Source organism: Eufriesea mexicana, unplaced genomic scaffold (assembly GCF_001483705.2).
Source record: "Eufriesea mexicana isolate 0111107269 unplaced genomic scaffold, ASM148370v2 scaffold124, whole genome shotgun sequence".
Classification (NCBI taxonomy): Eukaryota; Metazoa; Arthropoda; class Insecta; order Hymenoptera; family Apidae; genus Eufriesea; species Eufriesea mexicana.
In genome coordinates this window covers 2,997,378-3,017,745 of record NW_016908357.1, presented here as the reverse complement: position 1 = coordinate 3,017,745, position 20,368 = coordinate 2,997,378, and the positions used below count along the sequence as shown (strand labels likewise).

Below are 20,368 nucleotides of genomic sequence, written 5' to 3'. Positions count from 1 at the left end.
GGGGGGGGGGGGGGACGTGCGAAATTCGCGCGGAACGGGCGCGTTGCGGGAAGAAGGGAAAAATCGTGGTCCGCAAATGGAAACTCGTCGGGTGGAACGGCGCAATGTGTTGGAGCATTTCCATAAACGCGTTGCAGCGTGCAGAAGAGGAAAGGAGGTTGGCCGCGTCGAAATGTGTATCAGGACTATTTATCGGCGTGGCAGAAATGAGCGCAAGAAAGGTTACTACGTTCGACTTCTCGCGCCGGTAAAGAACCGGCGTAAAAGGTGGCCGGCGCGGACCTCGTTTTAATTGGAGAACAAACGCGAGCCGTAAAAAAGACGCCACTCGGCGAGGGAAGAGGCCGCGGTATCGCGCGATTATCGCGCTAGAAGAGATGTTTCTAACACGTTTTACGGGGGCACGGGAGGAAAGGAGAGGGAAGAGTTACGAGTTCCTGCTGGAAACGAGTCGGCTCGGTTCTTTATTTCGTCCAACCGACTCTCCTCGAGATTCTTATTCCCCGGGAAATTTCTCATTTCGAGACTCGTGTCGCGAGGACAAGGTGGAAAAAGGTGGGTTCGCGTGGAAATTAATTCCCGGGAAAAATGTTTCTACCTAGTTATTTAATTACGGGGTAGATAAGACGCGGGACAAGGAGGCATGTTTCCACGAGACACGGGAAAATAATAAATTCCCATTTATAGGTGTTAACGCGATGTTGCATGGAGGGCACCGGAGGAGTGTCCAGTCACGCTATGGAAATTATGACGTATTACACGATTGCCTTTTCAACGTCGCACGCGGCTTGCCCGTGCCGTGACTAATAAGCAGATGTAATGCAATTTAACACGCGTCGTATTAGCGACTGCTTAAAACCGTCGCGTTCCTTCAACCAACGTCATCGCGTACCCTCGATCTTGGTCGCGTCTCTCGCCGTCGATCCCCGCGTACGAGAAATCCTCGGGGGAAGCTCGATCTGGAGGCTCGGCCCGGTACCATTTATCAGGCTGCCATTTCAACGGCTTAAAAACAACTTCGAGGTCGATGCATACGATCAGCTGCTAATTACTCGGCCGTTCGGATTATCTCGATTACTTTAATTAACCGACCGTTTTGAATGAACGCGCACACGAACGCTCTCGCGATCCGCGCTGCTTATGCATATGCAAAAGGCTGCCGTGTCACCAATTTGCTATTTTAATTTTTATGCGCGCCTCCATTAGCCGATGACCTCGTTCGCGCGACGTATCTCGCATGCTCGTCCGATTAAAGTGGATTATCGCGTACGTATTTCGCTATCCTGCTGCGCTCTAGGCAGTTTCGCGTCGCGGTGGACCTTCGTCGCAGTCGAATGCCCCACTTTGACCTTTACGTTTCGATCCTTCGTCGCGAAGTTTCGATTCGAAGTTGGGAAAAGCGGAAGTGCGCGATCGAGCAGCAAAATTCAGGAAAATATCGGTTACCGTCGAAGCATCGCGACGCCCGTACGAAACTGTCCGCGAATTCGCCGAGTATGGAAAATCGAGGACCCGCGTCCCGAATTTTTCCCTTTTCGCGAAACGCAGAATTTTCGTCGCGGCTGCGAGGAACGCAACTCGTGCTCGAGTGGGGAAGTAACGGAGGACGGCTAGAATGAAACGGCTAGAAGTTTATGGACACCGGAAGTTCATGCTTATTCACTGAGCACCGAAAGGGCGACCGGGTATAATTTACGTATAAATTAAGCCGAATGAATCAACGGCAGACGATTAATCGCAATGGCTTGCCCGTGATAATAACAATGCCGGGCTTGTTTACGAGCGGTAAACGAATATATTAGCTTTTTCATTATACCGCCACGTGGACGCGGCCGTGTCTATCGTGTCTACCGTTCGCTCGCGATGCCTGGCTTCTCCTGGTACAAACAATCGCCTTTGGCTTTTTCGCTTTCCGTCCATTCCGTGAATACTCCTCGGCCGTTTCCATCGAATGCAACTCCCGGAAAGGGGAAGGAAAAATCCCGGCCCGTGTCAAGGTATGCCTGTATTTTCCGCAACGATTTTCGCGCGATACGATCGCGATCGATCCGTTCGTCGTACGTCGATTCTCACGATTCGCGGTGGTCGATGGTAAGCGCGCGAGGAGGGTAGGAAAAACCGACAACGGGGTAGAGGGTGGATCGTAGGAAGTAAACAGGCCGTGAAATTACCTTTTAAATATTAGATTACGATTAAATGTGTACCTACCTCGAAGGCACTAAATGTTCACCACCGGTCCCCGCCCCCGCAGCCGGTTCATAAAGCTCACGATGGGGGCGGTTTATGGTGGATGAGACTCGATCCTCCCTCTCGAGGGCTATATCGCGATATCAATCAGCTCTCGGCATCAGATAAGATTCGCTGCTCAGGAACCGAGTGCTTTTCAAAAAGTGGACGAGCTTCCTCTCTTCTTTTCCCTTTTTTTCCCCGTTTTTGTCTCGTATCCTCGTGGGCTGGCCGACCAGGGTGAACCCGTTGTTCCGGACTAACGAAACGGGGCTAACTGATCATTTTTTTACCGGGACCCGTCCATCTCGACGAGCGGCAGTCCATTGGCGTATCGAAATCGAGGCACGAGAAACCGTGACGCGAGAAGGGAGCGACGTATTTACATAAATAGCAATCGATAAAGAACGCATCCCGACGTGGGTCGTTATAATCGTCGTCAGGTGCGAGATAACGCGACAATGTCGACTTTTGTCCGCGGCTAATTGGCATCGTTAATTCACCGTGCATCATAAACGCTCGCGGTAGCACCTTTGGCAATAAATATCCCGACTCCCCCGTTAGAATTTAAAGGGCCCTTCACACGTGGACGAAGACCACGGGACGCAAAGGCGAGCATGATGGGCAGGTGTTTATATCCGGCCGGTGTTGCATGCGTGTGCATACATATGCATACATATGCATAAAAAGAACGATACCCAGCGGGCATTCTACGCCCACGCTCTCGCTCGTTCCACGTTTTTCCGTTTCTCTCTGCCGCTTGTCGAAAACCTTCCGTCGCCATAAGCATATGCATTGCTCACTTAGCAAGATTGATATAACCCGATATATATCTGCTATGCCGGCGATAAACGCGTACGGTTGCACGGCGTCGGGCCTGTGTTCGTGGCGCGTCCATGCGCGTGGGTGAATCCGTGTGTACGAGCGTGCGTGTGCATCCGCAATTACGCGCAAGACGGAATACAGCGAAGGATAATTAATGCAAACGAGGTCGAGCCGGGGAAATTTCGGTTCGACGAGGTACCTGCTGCGAAGGTGAGAAGTGGAATGCTTGGTAAAAACGGAGAGAGAGAGAGAGAGAGAGAGAGAGGAGAAAAAAGAGGAAGAGGGAATAGGAGAGAGAAAGAAACGCGGAGAGAAAATATTTACGGGGCCAGGCACGGGCTCATAATGCTCGCCCTCGCCGAGATAAGGAAATTATTCGCGGACAAGTTGCTACGGGCATGTTAAGGAGACGATATCGATCTGACCAGACGGTTGTTGCAGAAAAATATCCTTTCGCGTTGTTGCTGCCTGTCGGTTCGGCTTCGTGATTGTCTATCTGCGAGAGTAAAGGCGGCATGTGCATCTGTTAAACGGGTTTTATTCCAGTCCCTTGTTTCGTGGGTTCCCGGCTTTTTAACGCTTATTTCGTGAGCCCCGCGCGTGAATCAAGGCAAACTGCAGATTACGCGGGGTTTAGGCAACGAAATTTATTTCCGCCAACTATCTCGCGTCGTCGAGACGCATTCGTTCTTCGTCGCACCGGTGTCCGGTCTGGGCACGTTCATAAACGGAGAAAAAATTCGTCCGAGGACGGGAGTCGAAGGATTCTTGCCTAGGCTGCGTTTCATAGCGTTTCCTCGCTATTGGCCAACAAGTAGCTTTCGTCGGAGCCCCCGTGTCAGCGTCCCGTTTAACGGCAACGAGAACTTCCAAGTCTCCGGGGAGAGTTTGCCGACTAAAACCAACCCCTACTGACGATTCGAGGGGTTGCGCCACAATACAAGCAATAACACGTACCGCCTCCCTCTCCCTCCCTTCTTACAACGTCGTCCCCGTCGCCCAGTTGCACGCACCCTCTCTTACCTTAATCGACGAAGGATGATTTGGTCTTAAATAAACTTCTCACCTCCATCGACGTACACCGCGTCCCCTTCCGCGACCCTACCAGCCGTTTATCGCATAAATCCTCGAGTGGTCACTTTGATTATGGCCTCGCCACCCCCGTCTCTTTCTTTATTCGCTTCCTTCTTCTCGGCCCCGCTCAGCTCTCGAATTTCCAATCGAATTCGATCAACGAGAGCAGCCGGGACGGAACTCGATCGCCGTGCCAGCACTCGCGTCTTCGTCCCCCCTTTCGTAACGTAATCGCGACGAATTTCGGACGCGTCGCCGCAATCGCAATGGTCGATCCTCTGAAAATTCGTGGAGCTCGTAATCAGCGAATCATCGAGTCGGAAAAACCGAGCTCGGCACGCGGAATTGCAGAATTAATCCGTCAAAGCCGCTCGCTCGATGGAATTAGACCGATCTCGAATTCCGGGTGCACACCTTTGCGGCCAGGCGTAGCCAAGACGGAGCGTGGAGGCGAACAAAGGATCGATCGAAAGACGAGCGTTGCGGTACGAGGCGAGACGGTATTATTCATCGGCGAGCGGAAACGCTTGGAAGGTGTAGTAGACCGACATCCGGCCACGTGTCCCCGGCCCGATGGACCAATGAGATTCGAGGCACGGAGGAAAGAGGCGAATCTCGCGGCGGATCGAGCCGAAGGTCCGGCCGAAGCGTCGGCACGCGCCAGGACGATGGAATTATTCAAATGGAATTCACGAAACGAGCCAGCTGCCTCGAGCTGGATCAAAAAATTGGGGGAGTGGGTCGCACGAACGACACTTTTTGCGTGCCCGCTTCTCTTTCTTCCTCCGTTCCGTCCTCTCCTGCAGCCCAGATTTTTTAATTGGGAGGGCATTGAGATCTTTATTCCGCTGGCAGATTGTTTCGTTTACGCCTGCCTCCCTTTATTCGTTTGCCTCGTCTCCATCTGTCGTTACTCGCTCTGTCAGCGCGCGTAGACTCCTCGTTGCGAGGGGGTAAAAGTCTTTACCCCTTCGCATGTAGATCGTTCCGCTCGAGATGTTTTATTATCGCGAGGATCGGCGAGTAATCCGAACGGATCAATTCCGGCCGAGAATACGTTTGTCTCGATTGCTTTTCAACCACGCATGGAAAGTACTTTTCGTCTCAGCGGTGAACCGGGACCCCCCTCGTTCCCTTGGATCCTCGAGCAGCGAAGAAAAGCCAAGGATCGTTTCGCGAGTAAATATAACGGACCGTTCGATGCTGTGTGTCTTTTCCAATTTTTCTGAGTAAACCATTTCCGCGAGGGGCTCTCCCTTATCGTTCTCCTTCGTGTTTGAACGTTCGAAAGGAGAAGTCTGAGAGACTGTCGGAGAGAGAGAGAGAGAGAGAGAGAGAGGGAGGGGGGTAGAAAGCGAATTGCGACATTTAATGCGTAATATCCTATATAATCTTGTATGAAAAGCCTCGCGTTATGGTTCACGGTAGGATAAAGCCGGAGAGAGAGAGAGAGAGAGAGAGAGAAAGAGAGAGAAGAGAGAAGGAGAGAGGCAGGAAGAGGGTGGTTTCTCGAGGGTGGCCAAGAGACGGTTAAAGGCATTGAGCCGTCCAAGCCACTCGCGAGAATTCTGAACTCTCTGCTTCTGCGTCCTCCGCTAGTAACCCCCGGGGGTTGGGGGTGGCAGATGGCAGCCGTCGGACTAGTTCTTTCCAACACTTTAACCCGTCAGAATCGGTAGACACTTAACCCCTGAAAGGGGATACGTGCGATCAACGATCGCGACGGAGCGTCTTTCGCGCATCTTTCTCCCCTGGCAAACGATTTTTTGAACCTCTCAAATTTTCACCACCGTGATTTCGCATCGCTATCCCGCGTTTCTAAATCTGCTGGGAACCCATCGAATCCTCTATCGAGGCGTAATTGGAAATAGCAGAAATACCTTCTCACAGAGCAAAACCTACGCTTGGAAATCTCGGACGATGAATTTCCCAGAGATTCGAACCCCGAACGCCGCGTTGTAATAACGATATCGGCGAAATTCTCATAAATTAAGATCGCACGGAATCCAGAGGGCGCTCGATCGAGTCCGAAATGAGGGGAGAAGTCGATAATTTTGCAGACGGAAAAGGGACGAGGATAGAACGGAGGGACGAGTGATTGAGACACGCCGTAAGACAGGTTGAATCGAAGCTACTCCAATCGCGGGAAGGTCTCAGTAATCGATTCGAGTAGCGAGGAAGTGCGGTTTCGAGGGGCTTCGAATGGCGGTTCGCCAGGCCAGGAGTGTGTTGTTGGCGGATTTGACGTGCTTATCAATGGATCACAGATGTAATAGGCTGCACGCACCCCAAATCGAGCACATAACTGATATCTGATAAGGAACCAATAGCCGTGACGGGATTTGCGTGTGACTATTCATGCCCTAGCCCCCTTGGCTCGCTCGTTCGTGCCGTAGGAAATTTATTTCGCGATTTCGAGAAACACGGCATGGGACGGTGAACTTCGGTTAGGTCGTACGTCGGAAAACACGAGGAACGAACGTGCTCTTGGTTCTATGCTCCTATAAAATTCACGGGCTCGTCGATGGTACTGGAACCACCACGGCTTCTGACAAGGTACGCGTTGCGAAAATGGCGGACTGCAAATTTATTTCGTCCCGATGGAATATCTCAAACGTCTGATCGCATCATTTCGACTCGACTCTACCCTTATCGCGTTTCACCGGTCGTTTAAATTTGTTGGGAAAAGAGATACCGAAAATTTGATTTCGGCAAGAACGAAATAGCGACGAGTCCGAAGCGAAAAGCAGTTGGGGGTAGGTTAACCGAAAGGTCAAGCTCGAGTTTGGCGTCTCGAAAGAAGGCGTTCCCGTCATCTGGCGTTTCGTTTTCGTCAAAAGAGAATACGATACCGCGTAGGTTGATCATTTTAAAGGTAGACTATAGACTCGTCATCCGGAGGCGGTCAGGCACGCGCCACTCGAGCAGATCCCTTATTCACTAGCCGATGATTCCTGAAGACGTGGATAAGTATGTCGTACGAGGCAAATGGCACGCAAGACTTCCGGTGCCACCCCTATCCATCTTGGCAGTATCCCCCGTTGGTGTCGAGTTTGGTCCATTCTTCCTACGAGAATCGTGATCGCGATTCAATAGCGCGAGCGGAAGCGGCGGAAGGGCGTTCGCAGACGTACGCCACCGTTTGTGTGTACGCAGCGTGCCTGACGAAAAATCTCCTTTGTAATGTACATTGTCTAGATGGGTGGAAGGAGACGGCTGGGAACAAGAACGGAACTCTACGAGGCTCGCAATCCCGACTGCGATAAGGAGCGAAATAGTTCTTAGGGCGTCCGCGATATTTCGCGAATTTTCCCTCGAAAATTATACTAGTCCAAGCGTACAATACTACTCTACTCCGTTATAATGCTACTCTATTAGAGTACTACTACTCGATTAACCCTTATCAGTCGTAAGTCACTCTCACGTGACAACAGTACTCTGTCGCTACGGTCATGCGTCGCGTGGGAGGAGACAAGACGAAAATCTCTCGCGTATTTACCGAAACCAACTACAATCTAGCGAGAATCGCGTATAAAAAGCTAGCGACCGATAATAGATAGCCTCTTACCTTACTATTTAAGTTCCGATGCCTCGGGCCACAGTTAACAGCGGAGCCGGTCGTCCGTCGAGGCACTTCGTCCGAACACAACAAAGGATAACACGTAACTGACGAGTCGAGACCTGACTGAACGGAAAAATACGGTCGAAAATTAACCAAGGCCCGAGCCGTGATGTTTACGTTGAGCTCTATCTACGTGCCTATGGTTCTTACCCGCGAGGCTCCTGTGTATTTCCATTTCCTTACCACGAGTCTCACAAGATATTATAGGCAAATGATCTAGCTTCTCGCGCTATAACGACGAGACCAGTTACGATCTAGCGGCACGATCAAAGATATAATTTTAAAGTCATACTCGTCAAAATTTCACGATCGAATCGCAGCTCGAGGGATTAAAATTCGCGTGTCTTCGAGTGGCGTAAAATATTTAATCGCTCGTGTGCCGCGCTCCAAAGAGATCCTCCAAGAGCGGGAATATACGCGTGCGACCTGGAGGAAGCCGAGCGATCATAGCCTCCAGCGAGTCGATAATAATTTGATTTCCAGCATTGCGAGAGCCAACGATTCCCATCGCGTCCTGCTGGAGTTTCTCGACAAAACGAGCGCAACGCAAACAGGCCTGTGGGGTGGCTGAATGGGCCGCGAAGTGACAATGGCGGTACCAATTGTTTTCCTGACTTTTATCCCACTTATTATTCCGTGAGACTATTATGATCGTCGTTGGCGATCGTCATTATGCTCGACGAAGGCCGACGATCTCAAGTTACGCGGCCATTGTCAGCGGGGTGCAGCAACGACGCCGAAAATGCGAAATGAACGCGCACAGACGGCGATTCCAGGCGCCTGCTGCGGCGATCGTGAGCTCGCGTAGGCAACCGGCACGTGTGCACTTTTATGTGCAATGCACGGCCCTCTTTGTCCTCGTTCCTCCACGATCCGATGCCTTTTACCTCGTGAAATTTATTATTAATTAATTCTACCACCGTCGAATCCTCGTGTCGTTCGTTCCACGCGTGACTCGCGAGATCTCGACGAGGAGGAATCGTCTTCTCGAGTGAAATATCCGCGACAATCGCGAGACGCGGGATCCCGGAGAAGCTACCCCCGACGGCCCCGGGAAAAAATTGAAAAACCGTTGGAAGCGAAAGAGGATATCCGGGGCCGAACTTAAGGGCAGACGCGAGGAGGACGAATCGGTGATAACGAGGTGTTCCAACCGGGAGTTGAAACGCCACGGGGCGAGGGGTAACAAACCCCCGTAGACTGCGCAGCTGTGAACCCCCCGCCAACTCTGCTCGACTCGACGATACGTCGAACTACGTGAATTCGAGATGCATCGAGCCCAGCGGGACTCGTTGCCATTTTGGAAAGCCGCCCGTATTCATACGGCCACGCACGTGGGCACCAATTTTTTTCTTTTTTTTTTTTTTCCACCCTTGCACGCTTGCTCATACGCAGGGCTCTCCGGAATCACTTCGTTTTCGTTTTAAACAATGCCCCTTTTGTTCCAAGCTACGTTTTCCCACTGAAATTTTGTCTCTTCCCTCGAGTTTCTCTGTTCCGGTAATATTCGATAACAGGCGAGTCTCGACCGATGAAAAATTCGATTAAACAGCGAGGAAAACAGGGGAACCGCCGGACAGGAAGACGCCGATTTCAATAACGCGTCGCGAATTAATTTGCAGGTGTGCCATTGGATAGTACCCTCGAGTACGACTGGCTCGCGAGGAAATTCAAGGCGGATAGATAGCCGCGATGCACGGAAGGTAATTTTCAGGTATCATCGAGACATGTCGTTGGCGCGTGCATATGTCGGCGCAACATTGTTCGCCGGGTAGATTTAAAGTTGGCGGAACGGCCGCAAAAGTTGCTTAAAATTAAGCCATTCCCCCGTACACGATTCGAGAGCAGTCGAGGAGCAAAGTAAACGGCGCACAACTGAGCGACTTAATTCAGAATACACCAGGGCGGAATATAACACCGGGGGCCCCCTACCTCTTTCCGATTCGTGCGAGGCGACTCGCAATTTATTCCTCTTCGCCTCTCTTCGCCTCTGCCACCGCCACTCTCCAATTAACTTTAAATCACCCTCTCCGCGAGTCCTCCTCATAACGCGAAACTTCGAAATCAGGAGTCATGGTGCGCGTTTAAATTCCCGGGGGAAAAAAAGGAAGGAAAAAACGGAAGAAGAGGGAAAAAAAAAAAAACGCACGAGATCGTTTTCGTTTCACCCTCGTTTCTCGGCACAATTGCAATTCAAATTCCAGCCGGTTTACCACCCTCGCGAGCGAATACAAAATTCACCTACCGTCTCTACTCTTCGCTCTTTTCAGCCGCGTATCCACCCGTTCGTCCGCGATTCGTCGATGCTCCAGATGAGAAAGGAGGGAAGACGAGGGGCGAGAGAGGTAAAAAATTCGCGGAGAGATGGTGGAAACGGTCGGAAAGATTATATAGCCGGCTAATTTTCGAATCGGCTTACGCGACGCGCACCCGCCGGGTGAACGGGACAGAAAGGGCGGGTTTGTGGCCGAGTTATGGGACAGAGGATAACCAAGTGGGTGTGTATTGTGCCTCCTGTCATCCTCAGTCGAGCTTTCGTTACCCCAAATGCTAATTATATGTCAACCGTTCACGCGCCATATCACGGAAGGCCGAGTGTCAGGGATGGAACAATGAGGGTGGCTCCGGCTAATGGGCCTCTTCCACACCAAAGACGTCGCCCGGACCTTGAGACGTTCTAATAAAAATTACACAGTGTCTGGCAGCTTTTCGCGCGAGAACTGCGTCGTTTCTTTCACATCCGGCAAAGGGAAACAGCTTTTAATTCGAACGAGAATCTCCTCTCTCGCTTCCAGTCCGTTCGATTCTTCTCCGTTTCCCTGGCGGTTTAATCCCTCATTATTTTCGCTCCTTCTCGCCCGACAGATAGATCGCGCGACACATTTTCACGCTATCTTCCATGGTTAAGCAGCGATCGTAATAAAGTTAAGCGGCGAAATTCGTCCGGGCCGGTTCATTTCCTTATCGCCACTTAAGGGAAAAGAGCGATAGGCGTGTGACCTCATGAGCTGGTATTATTCGCAGAAGGACCCGCTGATTGATGCACTCTGTACACGCAAAACTCCTATCCGCCCACTTTCACCCCTTCCGATTTGGAATGTTCATATCGGGGAGTCTCGCTGATTCGAATCATCCTTGCTCACCGTTTCGGGGTTAACCGCGTTATCTTGATAAACCTGTCGATCCGTTTTCAACCACTTCGCATTCGATGGAATTAAAATTTCTCTTACGTATCGATAACTCAGCCCCGATACGTCGGGTAGGTCCGAGCCCGTCGGAAACTGCAACCTAGACGCGGCGGGAAAAACAAGGAAGAATCGAGTGGAATAAGAAAAAGGAAAGGCTGATCGGTCGGATAGGGGTAGGGTAGGGGATAATTAATGGGTCGACAACGGGACGGGTAAATTTGCAAAGCCATTTCAAGTTCCTTCGAGCTCCTTCAAGTTTCTTCGGGTCCCAGCGATTCGCCCGTAGCCGTTTGATAGTTTACTGTAGGTGATTGAATTCTTCGGACGATTTGTAATCGCATCGGTAAACTTTGTACATTTAACGCCAACCTCACCTGGCGGGGGTGGGAATGGGAACGGCGGGGGTGCTGCCGTGTTCATCGAGTGGCTCACGAAAGCCGGGTACCGGTTTCAACCCTTCCTATCGACCACGCGACCGTCCTTGCCGCGTTCCAAAAATTCTTCGCCGGTACCCACGCGTTCGGCGAACGTATAAACAAGCCCTTAAACGACCGGTTAAACAACCCCTCAAAAATTCCCATCGATCGTAGGTGGTTACAGGCGTATTTAAAAAGGGTCGGGAAGGCTCGGGGAAGCGAAGGGGGTGAGAAGATGGACGCGAGTTGGGACGCGAGTTGTGACGCGTGGAGAAACGGGTGGTGAAAAATTGGCGAATTTCGGCCGGGATCGATCGCAATCGAGCAAGATGGAAACAAAATGGTCCCGGAGTAGGGTCGGCCATGCTTCAGCCGAGATTGAAGCAAATTGGCAGAATTGTCGGCTGCCGCAAGGAGCAATACTGATTACCTCGACCGCTCGTTAAGTACTGTAACAATACTACCCCCCACCACGTCCCATACGACTCTCCCCTCTCGTGTCACTTTTCCGAGGGTGATAGATCCGTTGGCCAATCCCGTTGCCTCGATCCCCACCGTTTCACCCCGCATTTCGCGTCTTCTTCTCTCGCCGGTTCGACCGCGACGGGTTACAAAACGGCAAGTGACGATAAGCCAGCGAGAGGGAGAGAAAGAGGGATACACCGAGTGGAGGTCTGCCTCTGTGGGGCGCGAGAGACAAGGAGGCAGAGTCGGTGTGACACGCTCGGCGTAAAAGGGGGAGAGAGAGATAGAAGGTGCATTTGAATCGCAAAAGGGAGAAGATCGGCGTAAAGGAAAAGCCGAGGAAGGAGAAAGGTAACGCAAAGGGTGAGAAAGGAGCGAAAAAGACGAGCGAAGCAAAGGCAGAGAGGGAAAAGTGCAAAGAGTAGAGAGCGAAGAAAACTGTCGATTAAGCAAGGGAGCGAAAGACTGTGCGAGAAAGGCGTTTGAAAGAAAGTATAGGGAAAAGAAGAAGAGGAGCGAGGGGTGGAAATCGAAGTTGGCACGAAAGGAAGGAGGGTTGGAGTCGAAGCTCGCGTTTGCAGGCACTCGAAGGCACATAATCGTATCCTTTGTCATTTACGTCGACAGTTGCGCGGCTCCATGGCTCCACGAAGTCGACGTCTACGCTTTTCTATAGGTCATAGGGGCGTTTCGGGGGTGCGCGAGGAGATCGTTTCCCTTCTCGAGTCTCGCTTCTCACACCGGCCTTGCTTTTCCGCTCCTTGTTCCCCGGTTATTAGGGCTGCCTTTCGCTCTGGGACAATCGAAAGGTACCGGCTAATGGGCGGAGCTTTTGGGCAGGACCACTGCGTCATATTCCACCCTGTCGACGGGGGTTCGGTATTTCCATCGTTTCTGGAAGCATACATTTTTCATCGTGGTTAAGCATCGCGTTTGCTCTCTCCCCGTTCCACGCCGGATATCTCGCGCTGTCGCTGCTGCAATTTTCGCGTCGCGTTACGCTTATCGAATTTATATCTCCTCGAAGATTTCCCGACCAGATACGATTTCTCCTCGGCGTACGTGCACGCGAGAATTCTCCATCTTTGTTCCGCCTCGCGGAGGACGTGTAAGGCTCGGTGGAGGAGAAACGAGTGTTTTACGAAGCCACCAGCCAGCGGTCCTATCCAATTCCAACCGTCATTCCAAGTCCAAACATAACGCTATTCTACGGAGCAAACATTTCTACTTTTCGACGTGCAAACCTTTCGTGATACCTCGGGGAAGCTTGCTCTTCAACTGTGCTGACCATTTCGCGACTCATTCAGCCCCGCCATTCATCCCCCTTTTCCATGTTGCACATGCTTAATGGCTACCTGTATATTCATGCTGTTTTGCGCGCGAATCAACATTCAAATTGCGTATGCATACGTGATTATATCGAACGGTATCGCAGCACGCCACGATTACGCGATTCGTCCTTGCCGTAAGGGTTCTGCCTCCTCTCTCGCGAAATTTCCGCAATTTCAACGTAAGCGAAGAAGAAGCGGAGAAAGAATGGTAAAAGTCGACGACGTTTAGTCGCGTTTAGCTTAGAGACCAAGTGCGAAACAGAGCATTCCCTCGTCGCCGTTCGACGTTTGCCAGCCCCCATCGTTCAATGCGGAGCGTACTTTTTTTATGTCAACACGAGGGCCAATTGAGTGGATATAATAGCGGTACCACATGTTTCACTCGGATTCGCCGACATGTGGGTTCCGTTCCGCTCGTTCTCCGCGTGTGTACGTGCACTAAAACGCTAACAGACTTCTGCGAAGGGAGGATTGTAGCGGCCACTAACGACAGTCCTCGAAGTCATCAAATTGATCGCCATGATTTGGCTACTCCCCCATCATGCGACCGCTGAAGCCTCGCGTACGCTGCGTATCGTGCCAGTAATCGGACCAGTCCATTCGGTTACCATGGATTTTTAAACATCGTTCTCCTTTCTCCTCTTTCCTTTTTCTTCCTTCTTTCGATAACTCGCCGTTCATCCTACGTATTCCTTCGTTCCCGCAAAATTTACCTTCGAAAATTGCGACTCTGAAATAACCTATAGGAGATAATCGCACGGAGGTTGCTCGTACGACAAGGATAAAATCGAAGAACCCGGATGGTTGTTCGTTTCATAATTCTCGAACGTCGTTCGCATTTACGTAGCGAACGCCACAAATTAGCGTCACCGAATCGTAAATGGGCGGTGTTAAATACAGGGCTGGGTTCGTCGTTGCCCATACCCGTGAAATCCCCCCTGTGGCCTCGACCGTGAAAACAAACCGAATACCTGTACGACGGGAAAATAAACTGATCCTGGTGCGTTTCCATTGCAGGTCTCTACCATGCAACCGTTCTCGACCGGCAGCACAATGGCGACCGAAACACCGACCAGCCTTCCGCCAGAGAGGGTTACCTCGCCGGCACCCTGCAAGAACTTGACCTTCTCTATCGCGAAGATCATGGAACCGGACAAACGTCTCACCGAGCAGAGCAGTAATCAGCAAACGACACCGCCGCAACCTCCGCCGCCTAGCATCCCTTCGTTAACTTACTCCGCTCACCTGGAATCGGCCTTCAAGAAGTACGTGCCAACGCTGAGGCATCAGAATCTCCTGCAACCCTATTCTCTTCTCTACTATCATCCGAACTCGTTGCTGAACGCCTTCCCAGCGCCGCCACCCACCACGCCGACCGTTCCGCAGAACTCGCCGATGCCCAACACCATCCACAAAGCGTTCTCGAAGATGAGCCTGGCCGCCATCACGGCCGAGAGCCAGCGCGAGAAGAAGAGCCCCGGTCCGCGGAACAACGAGCTCAGCAGCACCACGAACAAACAGAAAACCTTCACCTGCTCCGTATGCGGGAAGGTGTTCAACGCCCACTATAACCTGACCAGACACATGCCCGTTCACACAGGCGCGCGGCCGTTCGTCTGCAAGATCTGCGGCAAGGGCTTCCGCCAGGCCAGCACCCTGTGCAGGCACAAGATCATCCACACGGCGGAGAAGCCGCACAAGTGTCCGACCTGTCACAAAGCTTTCAACCGTAGCTCGACCCTGAACACGCACCGACGCATCCACGATAACTACAAGCCGTTCGTCTGCGAGCACTGCGGCAAGGGGTTCCATCAGAAGGGGAACTACAAGAATCACAAGCTGACGCACAGCGGCGAAAAGGCGCACAAGTGCAACATCTGCAACAAGGCGTTTCATCAGATCTACAATCTCACCTTCCACATGCACACCCACAACGACAAGAAACCGTTCTCCTGCAAGATCTGCGGCAAAGGGTTCTGTAGGAACTTTGACCTGAAGAAACACATGAGGAAGCTGCACGACACCGGCTCACCTATACTAAACGGCCTAGGTACTTCATCGCAGAGTCACAACCAACAGTCCGGCTACGCGTCCGTTCACCATGGACCGGGCGGCCATTCGTTCAGCCCGTTCCTGATCCCGCCGCCCGGTACCACGAGTTACCTCACCAAGATGTTGTGACAAGGCGACGGTATACACTATCCGAGGAAGACGCAGTATCCTTTGATCCTTGGACCACCTTGTTACACCGGGGACATTGGCCAGTTGACGCAGTCCTCGAAATGAAGGGGCCTCGACGAGCAAGGACTTGGGTGATCAACGGGACGAAGGATATCGAGATGATTTCCACGACGAAAGTAATCGTTTTCGATACGGAGACCGATAGAAGAGATACCAAAGACGCGGCAGATACTTCGACAAATGGGGAACGTGTACGCGTGTTACCGCATTGTTTCGAGACAACCAACTACCTCATCTACAGCAAACCAAATTGTAGAAGATTATTCCTGTTTTATCTTAAGACTAGTCTCAGGTCTGTTCCGTCACCAAGCGAAATCGTTTCCAACGATTTTCCTCGGATACCTCGTTTCGAAACTCTTCCAATCTGCCGCGAATAGATGCACCTGTATCGCGGAACGTTTCCCTGCGATCCTCGCGATCGGTAAAACACCGTGTCCTCGCTGAAAGAACGTGGACGAGCGACGACGATACGGGTGCATCGGTTCGTGTAAACGCGCATTTCCACGGCACGGGAGTAGGAATATTCTTAATTTCGAGGATGAACCGGACCACGCGACGGCCACGGCAAAAACGCCTATGGTAAACAGCACGAGTAATCGAATTAGACGATTCGTCGCGGACAATTCCGGCGGGACAATGATATTTTAACCGAACGAGCAGTTGCCAGCTGCGAAACACCGAGCGTGAATATATCGGAGAACGCAAATAATCGGTGGCATCGGGCGAAATAAACCGCGCTGGGAGGTAAATCAACAGATAGGAGAGAGGAGCCAGGGATATAAGCGTGTATTCGCGCGATCGTTATATTGGACACCGGATTCCCTATGATATCGAATTAATCGTCGCATGAAAGCTCGATCGATGGTATCCTGCGAGAGATGATTACTTATTTATGTAAATACTTGTAAATATTTGTACCTGTGACAGAGATTGATTTCGTTACGGCGCCATCAACGGCGCGTGGAAATTGTCGACGAGAGAAAGAGAGAGAGAGAGAGAGAGAGAGGGGGGGTGGGAGAGGAGAGACGAGGAGAGACGAAAAGGGGAACGATAAACGGAATGGAAAAATCGGGAATCTGCGACGACTCGATCGAAACGAAGTCGAATCAGGAAAAAGAGGATCTTCGGGATCGACGCGATCTTTTCGTTTCTCTTCTCCCGCGCGTGAGAAGCTTTCTCTGGTTTCTCCGGAGAGCGTAGAGCAACGTGCACGACACGTTGGCCGCATTATCTTTATCTATACTTAGGCGAAATGTATAAATCGGTGTGATAGTAGCTTTTAAGTGACGCGTAGCGAAACAGCGAACGGAAAGCGTTGGCCATTAATTACTATCCGTTGTAAAATTACGCCTAGATACGTTCGCGATCGATCGTTGGCCATTGAGTTACGCGCGGTCGTTTCGAGAGCTTTGCAATAGAGGAAACGAAGGAGACAGTGGCTCGCTGTACTCCGTTCTCGCGCGCCTGTATTTCCTTTATTATGCATTTTTATTTACGTCTCGCCATTTCGAAAATCCTCTCGTTCCCTCGTTTCGTTCCACCCAGCGGAGGATTAATCGTTTCCACCCAGTTAAGAGTATTTTGTTATTCCGTTCTTCTCCCTATACCTTTTCCTCCTTTTCTTTCATTTTATTCCGAACGAGGGTTTAACTGTACCCGAACGCAAGTGAAACGGATTCCTTCGGTGAGAATTTAATCGATTCGTATTTCACGTTTCTACCGTACGAACTAGGTAAGCCGCCATTAACGACGAGGCAAATTAATTAAGCATGATTAACGGCGAAAATAAAGAAACGTTATATATGTAGATAATCGGTAGAGTAGATGAAAATGCATATGTATGTGTCCCCTATTGTAAATATGAGTCGATCCAATGCAATAAAATCATCGATACCAATGAATCCGTCTGTCGTTTCGTTTCACACCCCTCCCAGATCGAACACCGACCTTCGATTCGCCGATATTATCCACTAGCGAAGTTCGTGTTAGACGCTTATAGATTCGCGGAGATGCAACGAAATTTGCAACGCCGCAGTGATACCCGAGAGCATCGATTGGCCTAGAGAAGAATAAAAAAGGAAAAGAGAAAAAAGGAGAAAAGGAAGGCTTAACCCCGGTGTAACGTACGTAACGAGGGTAGGAGCGTTCTAATCTCTCGGTCGCATCGTTCGTTCGATGCCTGATCAGTCAGCTACCAGCGTTAGAGAGGCGACGACGCGTTATCCGGCCTGGAAAAAGAAAGAAAGAAAAAGAGAATGTCGCGGGGGAGAGAAAAGGACAGCAGGGTCGCATCATCTGCCATTAGACGCGATGCAATCTGTCGCGTTTAGAAAGGAGCGAGACCTCGCGGAGAAAGCCGGTATCGGGAGCGAAAGAGAAAGAGAGAAAGAGAGAGAGAGAGAGAGAGAGAGAGAGAGAGAGACGGAGCAAAAGTTAGTCAAAGGTGAGAAAAGAGACAGATCGATGTGTGTAGAGGATGGTGGAAACATCGAGGGGTTGGAGGATATCCCTATCAGAGGGATAGACAGAGAGGACGACGTGCTTCTGTTCTGATTTGCGCGCGAGATATCTCGCCGACCTTCTGATGTATCTGCAGAATCTGTCCTCTATCCATTAAATCGGGGCTCATCCGACCGTCACAGTCCGCCATCCCTTATCAAACGCCACCGGTCGTTACGGTGCCACCCCTGTAGCACGCCTCGCTCGACGTGTACGTGTCAACAAGGAATTTCGTGTTTCCGGGTTCGTTAAAATTACTCTCTGTCGAAAGACCAATGAAAACATTCGATCGATCGTTCTAATTCTAGAATTAGAATTTATTTACTCGGATATTCGCTTACAATTAGACATTTACTTCCACGATGTTCGATCGTTCGGCGAAGAGAAAAGCTACGCTATCGAAAGGCCGGAATTTTCTACACCCCTATTCCGCGTCGATCGAAGACGGAAACGCTGCTTCTTAAGATCGGCGGGAAGTCCTTCGTTACCTTTCAGGAAAGGTGTAAAAGAGTCCGGCCGATCAGCGGGGGTTGTATACAAACAAGTATTTAGCGGCGTTTAATGGGAATTATCCGGGCCGGAGGCGCGACAATTAGGGGAGGATTATTAACACCTGGAGTCGGCATCACGCTGTTTCACGAGTCGTTGCTACTGGGCCTTACGCGATCGACGAGGCCCACAAAAGTAACCGCCTTCCCTTCCACGGCTCACTCGCTTCACCGCGATTCCGGTTTTTCGACCGATCCCTCGGGGAAAAAGGAAATCGTCGCGTAAAATTCGTGCAACCGTGAAATCGTTCCAGATCTCCGTACCTGCCCTCCTCGCGCAGGATTAATCGGCATTCACGGGGAAATTTCGCGTTTCCGGCTTCCTCCGGGGAGCATCCGCGTCGTTTCTCTCCGTCTGTAGGCGATCGCGGAGGAAAAATTGAAATACGAAACGGGGAAAATTAGCAATGGAAAATCGGACGAGTCTCGTGGCTCGATAAAAATCTACCGGGCTGTTAAATATTAAACATATAGGATGAAAAGTGCGGAATGACGGGACGAGTGGCCATACCGGGCGAATATCGACGAAAGCAAACAAATATTTCCGACAGGGGTGAAAACGCGACGCAGCAGGACGCACGAAAATCCCTTGGCGAACGATAGAACGACGAGGAACGCGGAACGAGACTCATCCCCCGTGTGTCCTGTGTTTTGGGACACACGATCGTGCCCGGCTACCCCCGCCAAACTTCCCCTATTAATATCCTCGTAATTGGTTAAAACCCGTAACTGATGAGCGAACTGTAAGTTATTATGCAAAGAGACCCTTGGTTCTCGCGATGATGGGGGTTTATGGGATACGGTTCAACACCTCTTCATTACCCTCTTCATCCCTCGATAGATCGTCGTGTATCGGTGTGTACAGTAGCATTACACCGTCCCAGGGCCGTTGTCATTGTGTCACGGATCGCCGGTGCACGCCTGGCTCGTTACGGGGTTCATGAAAGAATTCAGTCGACTGAATTTACACGCTTCGAAATACCGCATCGAGCGGCAGAATTTTCGTTCGTCGGGCTACCGTGTTTGGTAAGAGGAGAGGAGGAAAAAAAAAAAAATGGATGATCTCCGTGGAAGCGTTTCGCGGATTCTCCTGGAATACCGTCGGATTTAAACAACGTTCCGACGAAATTCAGAAATTTAGCGGGAAGAAAGAGGCAGAGAGAGAGAGAGAGAAAGACAGAGCGAGAGAGAGAGAGAGAGAGACGGTAGGAAATGTTGAACGATTGGAGAGAGGAGATAATGGGGGACGATTTTACGGGGTAGAAGAGCGAAAAATATGGCATCGGATGGATCTGGGTATTCTTCGTGCCCCGATTTCGCGGCGATCGTGGAACTCTTCGACCCTCGGAGACACGGGTAAACCCATCTAATTACGCGGTATCAGGTGTCACCGACGGGGAATCGAAGCATCTCCCTTTCCTCGATCATTGTGTTCCGGTCGATCGTTATACACGGTTCGACGCCTACGTAAAACGCGAAGGGGGACGCGTACGCCAGTCGCTCGATTCATCCCGAATCGTTCGACTCGAGTCGGTCGACTAAACGGAATACTTAGCGATCTTTGGATGTTCGGGGGTGAATCGGGGAGAAAAAGGAGGTGAAAGAGCCCGACGGACCGTTCTGTATATCTATTTTAGGCTGACACCGTTTCCTTTTGTTATCGCGCGACGCGCAGCTTCGAGCCCCTTTCACGCGATAACAAAGCGCGATCGTCGCAGTTGCGTGTCCATTTCATCGACGACGCGTTTAATGAAACTTCGGGACGAGGAAGGAAAATAAAAGACGAAATGGGGAAAGAAGGAGGAGAAGGAGAAAAAGCAAAGAATCGGCGCGAGATTTGCGCCAAACAGCTTTCTCGGTTATTTTAATTAATTTACCCTCTCCGTAATTTCGATTGAAGAGGGCTACGCGGAGGGCGTGGAAGGGGGGGGGG

The 20,368-nt window shown here is 51.0% G+C and overlaps 1 protein-coding gene across 1 annotated transcript in view; it reads left to right on the top strand.

Annotated features, from left to right (window-relative positions):
- Nucleotides 1-15,328, top strand: part of LOC108555474 (fez family zinc finger protein 2) — a 20,831-nt gene extending 5,503 nt beyond the window's left edge. The window contains exon 2 of the mRNA XM_017911127.1: nt 14,165-15,328. Coding sequence (XP_017766616.1) covers nt 14,174-15,328 — 1,155 coding nt within the window. The 5' untranslated portion in view covers nt 14,165-14,173. The remainder of the gene's footprint in view (nt 1-14,164) is intronic.
- The last annotated feature ends 5,040 nt before the right edge of the window (nt 15,329-20,368 follow it).